This window comes from Pochonia chlamydosporia (genome assembly GCF_001653235.2).
Source record: "Pochonia chlamydosporia 170 chromosome Unknown PCv3seq00008, whole genome shotgun sequence".
NCBI lineage: Eukaryota > Fungi > Ascomycota > Sordariomycetes > Hypocreales > Clavicipitaceae > Pochonia > Pochonia chlamydosporia.
This window is the reverse complement of record NW_019154043.1, coordinates 420,517-439,116: the sequence shown is the minus strand read 5'-3', so window position 1 is coordinate 439,116 and position 18,600 is coordinate 420,517. Positions and strand designations below refer to the sequence as shown.

Here is an 18,600-nt window from a genome sequence, read left to right as displayed (position 1 = left end):
GAGCTATATTGCATATTAGGCTATTAGCTATTATGACTTTAAGATAGGGTAAATTATTACTTTTTATAATGCTATAATGCTGTAACGCAGCATTATATTACTAATAACTCCTAGTCTTAAGATTGTATTAGATTGTGGTTACTTGTTATAGCTTTACTAAAGCAGTAAAGCTGTAATAAGATAAATAGCTGTATTTATTCCCTTCTATTATATGTTCTTTAGATAATTCTAGGATAATTCTCACGCAATATAATTGGCACTTTTGGCGCTGCTATACTTAATCTTAGGTAATCTTAAAGTTATGTGACAAGCTGTTAACTTATAGCTATAGGGCTATAGAAAACAAAGAAGCCCCTATCCCTAGATGGAGGTAGGCGAAAATATAAGAGAGAAACTATTATAGATTAAAGTTTTTAGGCTACTAAGTGCTATATCCCTCTTATACGGTAGTAATATACTATTTATAACTATAAAAGGCAATAACTGCTTGTTATATGCCTAACCTCCTTAGAGTAGATATAGCTGTATAGCAGGCAGCTAATACTATATAAATAGGCAAAGCATTCTTAAGCATTTAGTGTGGCTCCTTAGATAATTCCCATTTAATTTAGTTGTTAGCTTAGGTAGAGTTAAACTCTTGCCTAACCTAAAAGCATTGTGGGGAGAGCACTACACGCATAATAACGGTAAGTCTACAGATAAAGGCCTAGGTACTTAAGGTGAAGGCGGCAGAATCTAAGGTGGTTAACAGGAACACGTGGGACGAATTAAAAGTGGTAAAAGTCAGGCCCCCGTAAGAGTTAGGCCCCCGTAGCCAAAGTGTCAGGCCCCCGTAGCAATTCCCTAATTTAAGCTACATTGCTAACGACTTGCGTGTAAGTGCATCACTTTGCGGGCTGCTCTAAGCTTTTGGTGTGTTTGCTTTGCGCCAACAAAGTCCAAGTCAGCAATTCTGAGGTGTTGCAAACGCCAGCACCAGCGCTTGCCTGGCGTTTTGTTCTTTTAGACTCGCCAACGCTCGAGATGGCCGTAATCCTCCCACACTAACTCTCAGCTCTCTGTCTCCAAAAACGGACACCACATCCTCCAAAAAAAAAAAAAAAAAAGAGACACATTACTACATATTTGGAGGGCCACAAACCCCAGGGAAGAGCTTAACGAGGTCCTGAGCTCTACTGGCAGCCGTGATCGTATGTGGTGAGCGGGGTGGCCTATGGGTCTTATCTGTGTATTCGGGCCAACTGGTATCTGTGGAGTCAAAAAAACGAAACCCGGCACAAAAAAACATACAACACTAGGTATTCGCTAGTCGTCACCGAGCTAACTACTAATCTAGCGCTCGCCAGATTCTCTTGGGAGATCAAACGGGATCCTGAGCTCTACTGGCGGCTATGGTCGTATGTAGTAGATGGGGTAGCGTATGGGCCCTATAAATCTTTGTATCCAGGTATCTATGGAGTCAAAAAATGGCACCTGGGGCAAAAAAACATACAACACCAGGTATTCGCTGGTCGTCACCGACCCAACTACTAATCCGGCGCTCGCTAGATTCTCCTGGGAGATCGGACGGGATCCTGAGCTCTGCTAGCGGCTGTGGTCGTATGTGATTGACGATGGAGCACAATTCGCCTATGAATCTACGCTGCAGTGCCAACATACAGTAAGCCATTCTTCCGACAGTAGTTACGGTTTCATGAAGCAGTCAACTGGGTCCAAAGTATCTAATTATGTGCAACCAGGCTTTCCCGTAGTAAGGTGGCCCCGACGGTAATAGCCCAGTTTATATGTTTTTGATATAGTAGCAGTTTATAACTTTGTAAATCCCGAAATTTGCTGAACTCATGTCAATTGATTAACCTAGAGTGCATAGCTCACCGCCAGGTTGTCAAATTGGAGGAGATTGGCGGAGTCGCTGTTGGTTGAGAACTTGAGAGAGCTGGAACAAATCATGAGTCAGCAGATCAATAATTTGAATATCTGCATGTTGGTTGTCACCGACTCACCTCCATGTTTGGGCATCAGCAAAAGCGAGAAGTCACCAAACAAGTCACCACGAGCATCCTTAGGCACTCAAGAATCAACAGCAACGCCAGCCACTCTAAATCGTTAGGTTCGAGTCCCTTCACTGAACCTCTGTGCCATCATTACGCCGCGAGGACATACATCGTGCATTAGGTGTGCTGTAGCCGTGAGTACAACCAGACGGCACCGTTGAGTCCCCAAGATGGTTGACTACAGCAAATGGGTATGTAATGTATCATATGAACAATAGTCTAAAGAAGCTAGTACAAACGGCAATCGTGTAGGATGCCCTAGAACTGAGCGACGATTCCGACATCGAGGTACATCCCAACGTCGACAAGCGATCCTTTATCAGAGCAAAGCAGAATCAAATCCATAATGAGCGACGGCAACGTAAAATCAACATCGATGGTCTCAATTATGAACTTGTTGTGAATAGTAGGCTCTTGCAGAGAGTATCCGATCTGCTTCAATCTTTGGAAGCGGCTGGACCGGAATCTCACAACAGAAGCCCAACTGAGGTTGCATTCGAAATGAACATGGCGCTGGCCATGCGTAACCCAGAGGACGACAATCCGCCACCGCCTCCAGAGGGTGTGCTTGAGCCCGAGCAATCCTTAACTGTAATTCGAAGATGATCGCCGGATTACTGGATGAAGTGAATAAAACATTGGATGAAAGAGGCACGCCGGCTGCAGAACGATTCGACAGCTTCGTGCGGGAGATTCATGTTCACCGGCAGATGATTGCGGACCTGATCGCTCAATCAGACAACAGACTGAAAGAATTACTGAAGTCAGATGGAACCAAGATCACCAGTGAGAGCTATCGCATAGGCTTCGATAGCTCTCATGTGAACAAGAAGTCTGTAGGAAGATCGACATCAACACAACCAGAGCTACTAAACCCAAATTATGACACAGGCAAGGTGGATGTTGGGAGTTCAGCTGATAACTCGACTGATTCTACCGGAGAGTTGGTTCAGGCTGTAGCATCGCCGGACGCGAAGAAGTTTGCAGAAATTCAACCCTCAAACTACCCAGCCAGTCGCGACTTCATCTCTTCTCACCCCGACATACTCCAAGAGTCCAATATAGACGGTCTCCTAGTTGAAGCCTTCAACATAGCACTAGAGCAAGAAGATGACGCCCGAGCGAGGCAGTATGTGCATCAAGCGATGCTCCTGCAGTGGTGCCGTACGTTAGGCCCTGACGGTGTCACCGTCTTCTTCAAAGGGATGACTTCACCGGGACATGGTGCTCAAGAGGCTTTCACCAAGGATGTTGACGAGCGATTTCAGCGTATACAGCAGCTTGCCAAGGAAAACGCGGAGCAACGTGCCACAAAGGATGAAGACGTGGAGCATATCCAAATTCACGCTATCGATAAAGACACGACCATTGAAATCAGAGTTCCCCGCCTGGACTCTGAGGACGATGACGAAAAGAAGGCCCGCACAATTTTCAAGCAATTTTCTCCCGACATGAGAGCTGCACTTGAAACTGGCTCGTTGGACGAGGTTAACAAAGTTCTGGGGAAGATGGGAGTTAAGGATGCCGAAGATATGGTTGCTCTTCTTAGTGAGGCAAGTTGTCCATTTTTTTGGATCCTTTCCCCGTTTAGCAACGGTTCTGCTGATGTATATGTGCGTGTTTTCTTTCGACGAAAAGGCCGGTTGTCTTAGTATAGAACGCGATATCATCGACACAGCTACAGCTTGAATCCAGGGGGCGCTGTTCTCCCCACCAAATCTGGCGGGAACTACCGCCGCTTTTGGCGGCTTTAACAGTAAGAGGGCAAATATGAGTAGTAAATACCACACTACTACCCTACTTCTAGCATAAAAGAAAGGGGAGAAGAGATCTTTAGGATTTAAAGAAGAGTTAGAGATTAAGACTATTACTATTCTAACTGCTAGATATCCGCTATTTTGCTATAAATATAAGATTACTCCTTTTATCCCTTACTTTGCTTATTTAAATACCCTCTATAACACTAGTATATAACACGGTAATAGACCACTTTCTAACCTAAGACTGTTTCTAGCTATTACTCTATGTGGATAGTAGCGGTAGCACGGGTAAGTTATATCTAATTAACCTGCTCTTAGCGTAACTTTAGGCTGTAACAGGCAGGAAAGGACACCTATTATGTGGGCGGAATTGCTCACACCTGGGGGCTTAACAAGGGATAGGAAAAAGGGACTTGGTGTTTTTATTTGATCTTATAGCTACCGCACAGATAAAAGAGAGGTTCTGCCCTCTCTAGCTAGACAACTATTAATTAATAGACTTAACTGCGATTTTCTTAACTAGAGCTATTTACTAGACGCATTTATTGCTTATTTGCTAAATCCCTTGTTAACTAAGAGCACTTCCCTTTGCCACAGGTTGCACCTCACGGAGGTACACCACCAAACGATATTGCTGAGGTCTTTCGGAAAGACTAAAGCAATTAAGGATTAAATACGATTTAATCTAGGCAATTAGAAGGATTCTGACTACTTAAACTAAAGGGAAGTGATAATCTAGACTAAATTGCTGATAAGTTGCGTGTAAGTGCGGTATTTTGCAGGGCGCTCTGAGCTCTTGGGTGTGTTCGTTTTGGGCCAACAAACTATCTAGCGTGCTATACCTATGAGCATTGCAGGAAATTAGATATTAGGCACCACTTTGCACTTGCTGCTTTACCTCTCGATTAATAAGGACTTTAGACTGCTCTTTGCTATTAATACAGCGTAGCTCTAGAAGAAGCTAAAGGATATTTAGTACTTAATTATTAACGAGAAAAGCATGCTAGGACTGCGCTAGCTATCCTAGATTAATAACTATCTCTATAAGGCATTTCCGCATAGAAATAAGGAGTTCTTTGGCAAACTTAATATTCTTTTAGTGGGTGACTTCTTTTAGCTGCCTTCTATTCTACAGAAGCCGCTATATTATAACAAAGAAGTACAGAGAGTAGAGATTAAGGGCAGGAATATATATATATGCTTTAATAAAACTGTCTTTCTAAGTGTTATTTAGCAGCAGTATAGTGATAATTAAGCGGTCTTTTGCAAGGCTCTTAGGAAACTTTAGCTGCTCTAGCTATCCCATAAGTCCTGGAAACTTCTCTCTAGCCGCGTGCAGGCAAAGCTAGATAATTAAGAGGCCGCTAGGTTTACCAACGCCTTATGGGTATACGCTATAAAAGACCGGGTAAACAAATATAATTACTACCACCTTGACTGCCTTAGCTAACCAGTCATCTAGGTTATCGCTGCAAACGTTAGCTCTGGCGCGGCTATTGCTCTAGATAATAAGGCGAGCAACCTTGCGAAATAAGTCCCTATATGCATTAGTGCCCATTTAATGTTAACATGCAATATCTGGCAATAAGTTAGTCTCTATAATAGCGCTCATAGCACAGTGTATAATATTAGCTGGGCGCCTGGGGTTAACTCTATCTAAAACTAACCATGTGTAATTATAATGGAGTTTAATAAATATACCAGACTAGCATTCCTAACCACCGCAAACAGTAGAAAGATTGTCTTAATTCTGCCAGTAGATAGAGACTTTCTCGTTAGAGCTATACTCTACACTCGCACTTAGTTTCCTCTGATTATATGCTATGCTATTATAGTTTATAAGTCACAGAGCATTACTAAAGACAGGATTATAATAGATCTATCCTGCTGTGACTTCTAGACAGGTTTAAGTTATGTGGCTATCTCGCGTGTGAAAACGCTGCAGGGTTTAATGCTAGATGCCTCGTTTAACCGCAATCGTCTAACATACACATTCCCCCTAGAGGGTATTAAGATAAAGATAAGAGACTAAAGGCTTAGAAGTTAGCAGGTTCTTACTCAGAATCCGTATAAGAATGGCCACAGGACCATATAGCTCCACTTCATGCTATTAACGTAGATAACGCAATAAATGTATAACTGTAGATACTTAATTGTTTAGTAACTGCCTTATCGTTGACCGGAGATCTACAGCCTCGGCTGATTGTACGCCTTGCACCACCACTCTAAAGTGCAAGGTGTCACGTAGCATTTTAACTTCAGTCATTTGGCAGTGGCTTCGTTTAGTCCTATGCGGATTGCCAGCCAATCTCAGAAAATGGCGTCCCTTCGTTGGCGTACTAGAATGTGCTTAGTAATATTCGCGGGGTCCCGCGAGTAGACATTGCCGCGATGATTGAGTTGAGTGGTTGTGAATGTGGATGTGGACGTCCACTATTCAACTGGTGTCGCCACCTTGGTTTCCGTGTTGCCGGCATCGATCCAAGATCACAATCCAGTGCTGTGTTTGGTTTAGTGCACTACCGCCTCCATCGTCGCCGTGGCCACTGAGATGCTGGCAAGCTTCACGTCGTGCGTCCAGCAGCACACGTCTCAAGTGCTTGCTATTGCGAGTTTGAGGAGGGGGGAGGGTTATTGGCTCTGGATGCATGGCTTTTGGTCGAGACCTCTGATAGCTACTAAATACACATAGTCTAGACAGTTACTGGCTTTTCATTCTTGATCTTCGTATCGCTATGATTCCTTTTGGTGGCGTGCGTGCATATAGTGGCGCCTAATATCTTGGCTACATTGTATCATGTTATTGGCGGTTTTACATCCTCCGAACACAAAATACCTTCATTATCAAATCACTAGAATGGATAGAAAGCTCCATGGGGAACGAGGGTAATGGATGCATTATGGATAGATAGCATGGAGATCCGTTTACAAAATAGAGACCCACCCTCTGCCCTCAAGACTATATTATTATTCAGGACCCCGTCGGTTCAAACGCCATGGCACTAAATACGACTACTAATATACCAGTCTACTGGGAAACAACTAGTTCCATACTTAGCACTATTGGGCTTCATAATGTTCTTATTGGCCTTATAATTGCTGGCATCACGGGCGGGTTTTCGCTTCTCCTTCTGGTGCCGATTGTTAGCTCCGCTGCGGGTGCTCTGGCTGGTTTAGCATACTATGCTTATACTGCTAACCCGCCGTTCATTAATAAGGTCGTCTCTATCGCGTTCTGCTATCTCGCTTGGCTAGTAAGTGCGATATTGCCGTGCAGGTAAAGAAAGCTGCACTTCCCCTACCGCTTCAGTCCTCCCCTAGTGCCTCTATCTGTGTCCTAATCCTGGTCGGCTATGCTACTTTCAACTAACGCAATGGTCTCTTTGGCATGCCTCTATAGATTCAAGAGGGTACACTACCCTTCTATGGCTACTTTATACTGGCCCCTATCTTGCAAACTAGGGAACGCGTGATCTTCCTAATGCTCTTCTGGGCGGTAATGTTCGTCTTTATGGCTGCCCGTATCGTTGTCGCCGTGATCGGGTTACTTAATGTCCTCGGGAAAATGCCTGATGCCCTACGCCAACCCATCGACATCAGGCTGTCTATTACTGGCTTCGTGGCTATCGCGTTAGCTGAGTGCGTAACGGCTGTGTTCCTACTAAAGACGCTTCGCTTAGCGCTCCGGTCGTCAATAACAAGCCCTATGAGCAGCGGCAAGCTGTACCGGCTCCTCATGCGCAGTGGCGAGATACGCGTCGCTACGCTAACGTTTATTGGCATTGGGCGCGCTGTGACGTATACCTTGCGCAAAAAGCAAGGCATTGAGTACCTTGAGTACAGGAGTGTGGCTGGCCAGCTTGATACGTTCATGTACACGCTAGAGGCTCTATTCCCAGTGGTTATGTTGTAAGTTTGCTGCTACCCTTTTAACACACTATTATCAATACCATGCAAAAGACTTCTAACTCGGAGATACTGTTAATAGCGTTGATATTATCGCCTCACGCCTCGTGTTTGAGGACGAGAGGAGGGCAAGAAGCAGCAACCTCGCTAATGTCGCCGAATCCAGGAAGGTGCCTAATGTGGGAACGCAAGAGATCGTTTCAAATAGTCAGGTATAATCTGGCACAGTGGGTTAGTTTCACGCGATAGCTGCTAGAGTCATTGAACAGTGGACTTGATCTTTGATTTTCGTCTATCTAGGGAGGAATATTCAGGGCTTCTTATAGTGGTCCGATTGATATTCACGGGCGCCTTCTATCATCTAGGGCGATGACTAGCTTCTGTAACTAGTGATGCGATTGAACCTTCGTCAATTGAAGCTTCTGACGGTGCCATGGTTATCAGCTAGGTTGAACCTTTTATTTGGTGACAGTTAGAGCCGGCATAGGTTACAGACCTGCGTATTGTGATATCACGCGCTAAGGTGATATTCATATTCATATTCACGTAACATAATTAAGTGTGCTAAATTATTCCTCCAGCACTTTGGTACGATTGATTTCACTTTAGCACCTATGATATCACTCTAGCAATCTAGCACCTTTATATCACAGACCAACCTACCCGTGACCTCGAGCATCGTGGTTGTCCCCAGAACTAGCTAAGGTGCTGCGAAAATTTAGTGATCTCGGGGAGAAGTGAGAACTTTGGCACTGATATGGTTGGCTAATAATGTGTTACATGATTACCAAAACTTGCCAAGTTAGTGCCGACCTTAAGGATTTGAACAACTGCTTGCTTCCTAATTGAAACTGCAATACATTCCAAATTCTTTTCATAGGACAATTCCCGCGGGGTTGATTCCACGAGCATGTCAGGGACATAATCGACAAGCAAGGAGGGTTATTGACAATGTTATCGACCACCTGTTGTAATCATTAAATGGAATGCTACTCCAGGGGGGTGTGACGGATCGGACGTTCATGACATTGGTGCGGCAGCCAGTTATTTTTTCAGTCTTTTCCATTTAACGAAAGGCGAGGACTATTCAGTACGGCCATAATTCACAAATCCCTGAGGGTAATTGAAAGCAAATTTCTCCTGGTGTTTAGCACTCAAACTACCGCAAGTCGGTACGTAACTCAGGATGAATCCTTGATTATCATCATGGGCAGTGATGCATCCGGTATTGCATAACCCCTGTCAATATTCTCAATATTGACTCCTCAATACAGGACTTTTCAATATTGAGCAATATGGAGCATATTGAGAATATTGAAAAGCAATAATTATTCCACCAAATTTTGAGTATAACTGAAGGGAATACAGTTGAGTATCGCTTACTTGAGCAAGATCTTGGAGTAATCCGTACTCAGCACTACCAGGCTCTCGCGGAAAGACTCAAATCTACCTACTTATGCGAAGACAGACTATCAGTGGTGTGAAAATTGGAAGCAAATGGGTCAACTCTGCAAACCCGAAAAGAGGCCGCGGAAATTGACTAGAGAGGAGAAAACGGCGTATCTAGACTGGTCAAACAAAGAAGATGAACGTGTTGAAGCCGCTGTTGCACTCGAATTTGCAGATAATTCACAACGAGGAAGACGTGGTATTGGCTACATTTATGATATCATTGCAGAAGATGACCGCGAGCAGGAAGCTATATTTGAGGCACCAAGAGGCAGAATATAAAGAACTTCAATTACTCAGTCACAAATATTTCCAATTTCTTCGTACAATTTGGGGTTCGTCGACAACAATTTTGAGGCTCGCGGCGCCGCCTTATTGGCCAGCTTCAAGAAGCCCCTCCACCGGGGTTGTGGGAATTAGAGGCACCAAGTCGGTGGCCCTACCACTCGCCCGTCAGCGGGGCGGCTGCTACATGGATGCCCTGTCCCGGGTGCGCTAGTCTATCTGGGCATTCGGGTGCCCACGTATCATTTATGTATGTTTCGGGCTAGTGACGAATAAGTGCAATTCGCGAAGGGCCCAGTCCATTCGCGAATCGCCCGGGCTAGTAACAAATATCCACATCCGCGACTAGCCCGGTCTAGTCGCAAATACATAGCACCTACCATGTTCTAATTGTTATTCTCTACTGTATCTGCTCTTGCCCTCTTTCTTTTCGGTTGCTTAACTAATACTAGTTTAGCGCTAATTGCTAGCCCTAATTAATTTTCGCAGTTATAGTTATCTCTATAGCAGTAGACTATATATTCTTTATCTTCCTTATAATACCTATATCTCTTAGTATTACACTCGCCTTTATACTAATATAATACTTCTACTTGTGCACTAGTAGAAGCATCCCTAGCTGCTTCTATAAGTGTAACTTTCTTAGCAGTTAGAGGAATAATAATATCTAACTATAGGGATTTATTTACTGCGCTTAGTCCCTTAGTGGGTATTAACCGCTTAATAACCCCTAAAGTAGTTAAAATCCTGTATCTATAGGAGTAGAGTTCTTCTAGAATACGCCTAAATAGTTGCTAGTTATTAGTAGATATTTAATCTTCTCTAGAAACCTTAATAGAGATAATATCTCTAACATTAAAGTGTTAGATTGTGTGCTATTTAGAGTACTTCTGTATTATCTAAAGCTTTGCTTTCTAGGTTGCCTTCTAGGCCTTTGCGATTACCTGATCTATATTCTGTAAGCTTATTTGCTTCTTTCTTAGCTTATAAGTTAGAGAGCTCTAGATTAATAGCGAGATGCACACGTTAATTTCTGACTAGACCCTAGCTTCTAGGCTAATAAGCATGGTAATTTTAGAAGCGCCTAGGTTAACGCTAATATTAATTATAGGGCTAGAAGCAAAAGTATTAGGCTAAGGGTATAGATTAAAGCTTAAGCAGAATCCTCTTAAGGCACGCTAACGGTAGAGTCTACTCGCTTTTGCTAATTTAGCCAGTTAGTATAGAGAGCATATTTCCTAAAGAGTAGCTCTACAGAGGCATAACTAATCATAGAATGCTTCTAGGTGTTTATTGCTAATATAACTTCCATAATTCTATTAGCTTACTTAGTAGACCTATTATCTATTTTCTAAGCTCTAAGCTTTGCTTCTATAACTCTATTAGCTTGCTTAACTAAGCCTTAGGTTTAAGGTAACCTTAGCGCTCTATTAATAATCTAGATTCTATACTTGCGCAGCAAGATTAGTAAGGCTCCCTTAAACTCTTTGCTATTATTAGTCTAGATAATCTTAGGAGATAGAAAGGCAGCAATAAAGCAAGTAAACGCCTCTGTAATTAGGTCTATATACTTGCTTTTTAATAGATATAGCTAGGTATACTTAGAAAAGTAATCCTTAATATATAGAATCTACTTATATTAACCTAATAGTTTATATTATATATTAATTAGATTAGCTTAGATATACTCCTAAGCCTAGCTAGTAATAATAGGAACTAGTAGTGCCTTTATTGCAGCTAGTTAATTAAGTGTATAGTTCTTATAATATTTAATAATAAATTTAATATTTACACACGTGATGCTATAAAACTTTTGCTATACTACTACTTAAGTCTTATTCTTTCTAGCATAAAGTAGCTATAGATATTAATTAGTAATAATATTAAAAGTTTTATTTTTAAGCACTATATATTATAGTTCTAGATATTTAGAATCTAGCCTATAATATAGCCTATTATTAATAAGTTTAAATTTAGAGAAAGCTTAGTATTTTAGTTAAGATTTTACTTAGTTCTATAGTTTTAGGTTAGAGTTATTAAGGAGAATTTATAACTTGCGCTATTTAGTGTATTTAATATGCTCTCTATTAGTATATATAGAGCTTTATATATAGGACTAAAATATATAGCGCATATTATTTAGAAATAGATTAATAAGAGTAACTACTAGCTCTATTTTAGCATTTTAGCATTTTGGTAAAAGTAAAAGATAGAGAAGTAGAAGCGCAATTAGTAGACTTATTTTAGCATATACCGCTAGTTTATATTTGCGACTAGACTAGGCCAGTTGCGAATGTGGATATTTGTTACTGGCCCGGGCGATTCGCGAATAGACTGGGCCCTTTGCGAATTGCACTTATTTGTTACTAGCCCGGAACATATATTTAGCGCCGAGAGCAACCGTGTAGCTATGCCAACCGCGGCATATACCTTCTACCCCAGGCTACAGCTGGCACGACACCCCACTGCAGACAACAGACACCTAGGACAGCAAACACTTTGGACTAAAACAGCAATTGGTATATAGTAGCCTTTAGGTTTCCCCTCACACTGACCTTTCTTAAATCCCAAAGCCGCAGCTGCTTTGCTAGCTGCTCCCCCTTCTTCCGTCCACTCGTATAGCTAAACACCGTAAATTCTTCGCTACTACCTTATTACTTGAGGTGCAGGCCCTGTCCGCAGTGCAAACGCCAAGAACTCCGAAACACACTCAACTTGCAGTTTGGTGGAATCTCTTTCCTAAATAGGCAGAACTATCGGCATTTAATGGTATGTATATTGGCCCAAACCATCAAAAGGGCGGCTGCTACATGGGCGCCCGGGCGCCCATTTATCCTCGAGCGCCCAGGCGTCCAAAATAACTAAGCACCGTAGAGGGGCATTTCCCATTAGTGCGTCCACAGCATACTTTAGTGTGTGGGTAATTAAACTGGGAGATCCAAAAAGAAAAACCTTATTTTATTCTTAAAGAATATCTTCTCTAAGGTTTTACAATAATATAATCTATAACTTTTCTAGCCTTTAAGTGTAATGCTTGCTGCTCTCTGCTATCTTTTTCTGCGCTTCTCTAGACATCTTTTATTCCCCTTCTGTTATTTGCCTATAGGTTATAATATAGCTCTTTAGCTATAATAGCTTTAACACGTTTGTCTTCTGCTTTACTCTAATCTAAATATGCTATTATTTTCTCTTTAGTCTATTCCCTTAACCCTATTATAGTGCTATAGCGCTTAGACATTTATTTATAGTCTAGGCACCACTTATAACTCTGCTTATTATATCTTTACGGCAGGCCTACCGCTTTATAATATTGCTAGTTAGTTCTAATACTGCCTATAGGCTGCTCTTTATACTATGCATCTCTAGCTAAGATATATTATGCATAAATAGCCTGCAGGGAATTATATCGCTCTGCGTGAGAAAGCACGGGCGCGGGATGCGCCTCTAATAGCTCTTTCTTATTCGTAGGTATCTGTAAAACCTCCTTAGATTAAGGAGTTAATACAGAGAAACTAAGGTTAGCTTATGCAGGCAGCTAAGAAAATAATAGCACTAGCGATGTAGGCATATCTACTAGCGTAGGCTAATGGGCTTTAAAAGGCAGTATTATGTCTGCAACACAGGAAGTAGACCGCGCTTGCACTGACTTGCATATCGTTAGATCTAAGGCATTGGTTAGAGCTAGTGCTAGATTACTGCAAATGGAGGCCGTCGGTTTTGACACCAGTGCTGCTTGTGAAGGCGGTTCTTTGAACCTCAGCCAGACTTCTCAACAAGCAGTACTAATTGATAAGGCCTGTACTAATACTGATTGATTGATATACTCTGTTACTGATACTGATTGACTAGCTTATCAGTAAGTGCTAAGACATGACGTCATTGTGCTAGCGGTGCGACAGTTATCATCGTTTCTCAGTAATACAATTGCGTTGGCTAATTCCACCCCTCCCCGCTCTCCCCACAACTGGATTCGTCATGGATAGATGTCAGACAACTTTGAGATCAATTGGGATCGAGTATTACGGTGCCGAAAGTGCCACTCGTCTTGAGCGAGAATTATTTAAGGAGCAAGAACTCCATAAAGAGCTGCACAGGAACAAGATAACATCACTGTCGTTTTTATTGTTCTTATTCTGAATTGCCATTATCTTGAACTACATATACCTTCCGGATAAGGTCGTTCTTGTTCCAGCTTCCAAGACACTCCGTTATCTCAATAGTTTCTGTCCCGAGGCATGCACGATTATACGACACAGTACGCCAAGTACCTAAAAAGACACGTTTAGCTTTATCCGACATAGGCGCAATTAAAAGTACGTTAATAGCCATCTTATGCAGCCGCGGGTACTCCATCCTTTGCTCCGACCCCGAGGAACTTGCGGATTTGGCTCCCTCGCTCCAGCGAATCGCGCGGCTGGGTGAGCCAGGCACCCGCGCAGCGAGATAGGTGGGCGGAGCCGCGCTCTAATTGGCCGCAATCTTGGTGGCCTCCTATAACTATCAACCTTTCCCATCTTTTCTTATGCCTACCTTACCTTTGTACTTTGTAATATCGCGGACGTATATCTACACTAGATCTATCTTAGTGAGTTAATTAATTACTACTATTGCTATTATATTAGCTAATCTACTTATTAACTTTATTAATTAATGCCTATTTAAAAGCTAGCTTTATTAAAGCTATATGTATCTTTATTAAGGAAGCTATATTTTGCTCTTATGTTCTGCGCAAGGCAAAACTATACGCGGATAGTCTCTAGGTCTTTATTTAGAACTCTTTTGTAGTTATAAGCTTAATTAATACGTATTTTAAGCTCTAGAATGCATTATTTAAATCTTAATGACTAATTTTTCCTAGCCTTAGGCTAACTGTACTTGCTAAGTAGCTTATTAGTAGTATCTTACGATATATGATAATTAAGTTAAAACCTATTCATATTAATAATAATAGCATAGTGTCAGAAGCTATCCCAAAGAGGGGCTGACTGTGAGTAGCAGACGCCGCACTGCTACCCCGCTCCTAGTATAAAAGGAAGGGGAGAAGAGATCTTTGGGGTTTGAAGGAAGGTTAGAGATTAAGACCGTCACCATTCTGACTGCCAGATATCTGCTATTTCGCTACGAATACAAGATTACTCCCCTTGTCCCTCACTCTGCTTATTTGAACACCCTCCCTGACACATAGTCTATTATCACTTTCTCTTCTATGCTTAATAGCGTTTTTACATTAGGGACACAATCACGTCGGGAACATATTCTATTACAGCAGTTATAGAACATATCTTTATTAACATTAAAGCTAGCTGTAGCGGCCTAATTTAATTGGAACTAACCTTGTTTTATAGCTAATTTAGCTATCTTAATTCTGGCCTTATTTGAAGGCAACTAAACTCGTTGGCGTTGAGGCATTGCAAAAAAATGTCCCATGGACGCTATTGTTAGGTAGAAGTGGCTAACTTGGTGGTGGAGTACGTTAAGGCTATGAACAACAACGGGCACGAAGTGGTTGTCCATCAGCTGCTGCGGAAAGGCTCCAATGTCAAGGCGAAGGATAAGTATGGTTAGACACCACTATGGTTCTCGGCTGAGAAAGGACACAAGGCCGTGGTTAAGTAATTGCAGCGTAGTCCACACCTGCCAAAGCTTGCTCTATTGTGCCCCTCCCATTTTGTTCGTAATTGTCTCCGTAATATCTTCGAGTTGCTGACTGAAATCAAGTATTTGATCCCGCTGGCCAGGCAGCAGTGCTTGCTCTCCCAAATTCTACTTCAAGAACATCAAATCGTTAATTAGGTCCCGACGTGGAATACGCGATGCTGACTCCAACTTTGGCTTCATAGTGCATCTTGTTTCTGTAGCCCTTCGTCTCACATGATTGCAAGTTCGCATAGGTGACGGGAAAACACACTTAATCTCCCACTCGCAACAATTTCCACAAGGTTCCTTCTTACCACACTGACTTTCCGAGTCCGACATGGAACACATGCCTTTGGCTTAAGGTCACGGCTCAAGGTCACAGCTTAACATGTTTTCAAGATTTTTCACCATCGTAGCTGGTGGAAGAAACCTACTGCCATATTCTAGGGAAATTGCTGGTAAAACGCCGAAGAATTCGGCAGTAGGGACCCCATGGAAGTGTCCGTTCTGCCTGTTGAAGTGAGGCTGTGAGGGTCGCAGAATGACGACCAGCTCCGATGCGTTGTCGTCACAAATGCATATCCCTGACCAACCATCTGTTGCATCAACTCAAAGCTGAACAGATGCATGGGTCTTGTACGACATTAGCCAAAATCCGCAGCCTATGTGGTGTTTTTATTCGTATGAGATGGTGGGCTGCAAGCAGTAGCCAAATGATCAACCTATAACAATTGCATCGCACTAACTCGGAAGGATATCTGGATGCCGCACTTGATCACCCAAGACGACACGAGGAGGGCGGCTGCGGCATTGCAAATGCGGCTGGATTCGGCCCAGAACAGCCTTCGCTGCAAAAAACTTGGCCCTACTTAACTTCCTAGGCCCCTTGTCCTCGTTTTCCTCATTCTGGAACAGCACAACAAACTATACACGTACAACAATTCAATGCACAGCCATGAGTCCAGATCGTATGTTCGAAAGTGCTACATCAAAATCGTATCATTTTCAAATACGCGGCCTAAAACAGGACTATAATGACTCTCAGGAGTTCAAGGATCACATGAACAACTGGTTGAAGGCCCTTCCTCACTCATCAAAGCAGCTGAGGGTACGGGACGCAAGACTACCAGAGAGCCATGTAGCACAGGTATGGTCACTTATAGTTACTTTATGATAGCTAGATTTCTCACAGTAAGATAGATAAAGCTCCGACTGAAAAATTCCGAGCTCGACAGGACGCTGAAGTTGGCTATCGGGCAGCTTTGCGACGCCCTTTGCAGGCGCGATAACAGAGACTTTATTAAAAAACTTACAACCAGGAATATTCTCGGCATTTCTCCTCTTCAGCCAGAGGTGGACTTGCAATTCCGATTCTCACTCGCTGCGGCAACTTCTCGAGGATTATCAGACTGCCTGGGAAAGATTATCCCACCAGGTTTGAACAATATCCCCAGTTGGCAAGTAGTTTCAGGACTTTCATTTCTTAGTTCCTGCGCGTCTAATGTCTGTTAAAGCTACCTCGCTCTCATATATAGCCTACTAACGGGCATACAAACATGCAACTTTGACTCTATAGACGCGCCACTCGAGAAGCCTCAGAAGACGAAATTGAACGAAGGAACTTCATTTCTCAAAGCTTTAAAAGATCTCAGCACAGTGAGTCTTACTTACGTAGTCAGAAACGTCGCAAGGTTAATCCATTCTAGCCCAAAGGCGTGTCAACAGACGAATTGAGTCAGGCCAACGAGCAGCTGCAAAACTCCATAAAAGCCTTGGCAGATAGCACAATATTACTTCCAGGTAAAGGAATTCCTCCCAATATCTTATTTGTATTGCACTTCAGGCTAAAAATATAAAGAGAATCTGAGAGTGAGCTTAGACGTTGAAACAGTGGACAACTGGTTAAAGACGACGAAACTTGATTGCGCATCTGTATCCGTGTCTGTAATACAGATCACACTGAGCAATGATACTATACTGGAGTATTTCATTAAAATGTGCCAGAATTATGATCCGAACAAAGGCATGGCTGCTAGCGCAGCTGGAATTTTGGGAGGTGCCGCCACTGCCTTGATGGGTATGGGGACGGCAACCGTACCGATCACACAGCTTTCCTTTGCCCAAGTCCTCACTACTATTAGCACAGGAGCCTTACCCACGGCAGCCACTGTTACAAATCCCATAGTACTGGGCATAGGCGTCGTAGTTGCAGCGGTGTCGTTGGCCAAAGGCATTTCCCAGTCGGACTGTAAGAACATTGCGACACGGCTCCACCAGAGTAGGTAGTACGATATGCACCAGACTCTATCAACACTAGCTAACACAGCATTCATAAGGGACTCTTTTTGTCAAAATTGTTCGAAAAGTCTTCTTAGAAGTTTACATTTTCCGTCAGTGGATACAGAGGTCCAGATCGAGCAGAGGCATGAGAAGGAGCTTTCTAGAGCAACATGGCAAAGAGATTACTGATCGATGGAACCGATTCATAGCTAGCCGCTTGCAAATACCACAAAGAAGGCGTCAACGGTGCAATAAGGTTTCAAAAACGGCAGAACGTACCAATGGCGACGAGGCAGATCCCAGGGATGCCTTGCGCTACATCAGATCGTATCTGAGAACCCAAGTGGAGGAGCTGTCATCGGCTTTGAGAGTCGACTCTAGTGACGAGGAGTCCGACAACGGCTCGGATCGCGGTCGCGATATTGTTGACTAAGCCTCAATTGCTGCGTCTATCGTGGCAAAGAAAGGTGCGAAAATGCAGCAAAAAGGATCAACGAACTTGGCGCATTCTCGGGGTGGTAAAGTCATGAATGATGATGATGGAACGACCCATGGTGGAACAAACAATTTCTGGATTGAGCTGTTGAGCAGGATTGCTGGCCGGGTTGGTAACCCCTTACCTTGATATATCCGCAGAGCCCATTTAATGGTCCCATGAGCACGGTGCTGTATCATGTGAAGTGCTTGTCGAGATTCACAAAGAACATTGAACCTGCGGGAAGCTGACTGCTGCGATGTGTTGTCAATCATAGAGGGAATACAACGGTTGTAGTGTCACTTATTTCACCGGACAGCATAACATACCTACGACGGAAGGTTTACCAAAATTGTGGCCAGAAGTCGGTAAGTTGCATCTGCTACCAAGATTTGAATTACTGAAGAAACATGCTCACTTCATCTGTTTCAGCTGTAGCTGCATTTATGCGTTGGCATTGTTTCGTTGGATTCTGTAAGTGCCCAAGCAGTGAGAGGGCAGCTAATGAGCGGCCCGGTTGTCCGAGAGGAGTAACTAACGGTGAAGCGGCTTCACATTTGATGCAAGTTCGGGAACACCCGCCTCCAGCCTGGAAAGACCTGGTGCCACCTAACTCGGTAGGGGAAACAGCGCCTCCCAGAATACAGACAGAATCCGGGAGACGCTGTTCTCCCCACCGAATCTGGCGGGAACGGCCACCGCTTTTGGCGGCTTCGACAGTTCAGGGCCAACACCCCACGCAGGTCGGCGGAGA

General features: G+C 43.2%; 2 protein-coding genes across 2 annotated transcripts; both read left to right on the top strand.

Annotated features, from left to right (window-relative positions):
• Nucleotides 1-2,224: 2,224 nt before the first annotated feature.
• VFPPC_18200 (hsp90 co-chaperone cdc37 protein) lies at nt 2,225-7,938 on the top strand (the record flags this gene model as incomplete). Its single annotated transcript, XM_022429850.1, has 6 exons — nt 2,225-2,245; nt 2,307-2,645; nt 2,765-3,602; nt 6,842-7,068; nt 7,215-7,723; nt 7,803-7,938. The coding sequence occupies 6 exons, from the start codon at nt 2,225-2,227 to the stop codon at nt 7,936-7,938; spliced, it is 2,070 nt and encodes a 689-aa protein (XP_022285127.1).
• Nucleotides 7,939-16,046: 8,108 nt separating this feature from the next.
• Nucleotides 16,047-17,804, top strand: VFPPC_14107 (hypothetical protein; the record flags this gene model as incomplete). The annotated part of the gene is made up of 6 exons (XM_018291878.1): nt 16,047-16,238; nt 16,292-16,526; nt 16,668-16,747; nt 16,798-16,891; nt 16,950-17,339; nt 17,428-17,804. The coding sequence occupies 6 exons, from the start codon at nt 16,047-16,049 to the stop codon at nt 17,802-17,804; spliced, it is 1,368 nt and encodes a 455-aa protein (XP_018138540.1).
• Between the last annotated feature and the right edge of the window lie 796 nt (nt 17,805-18,600).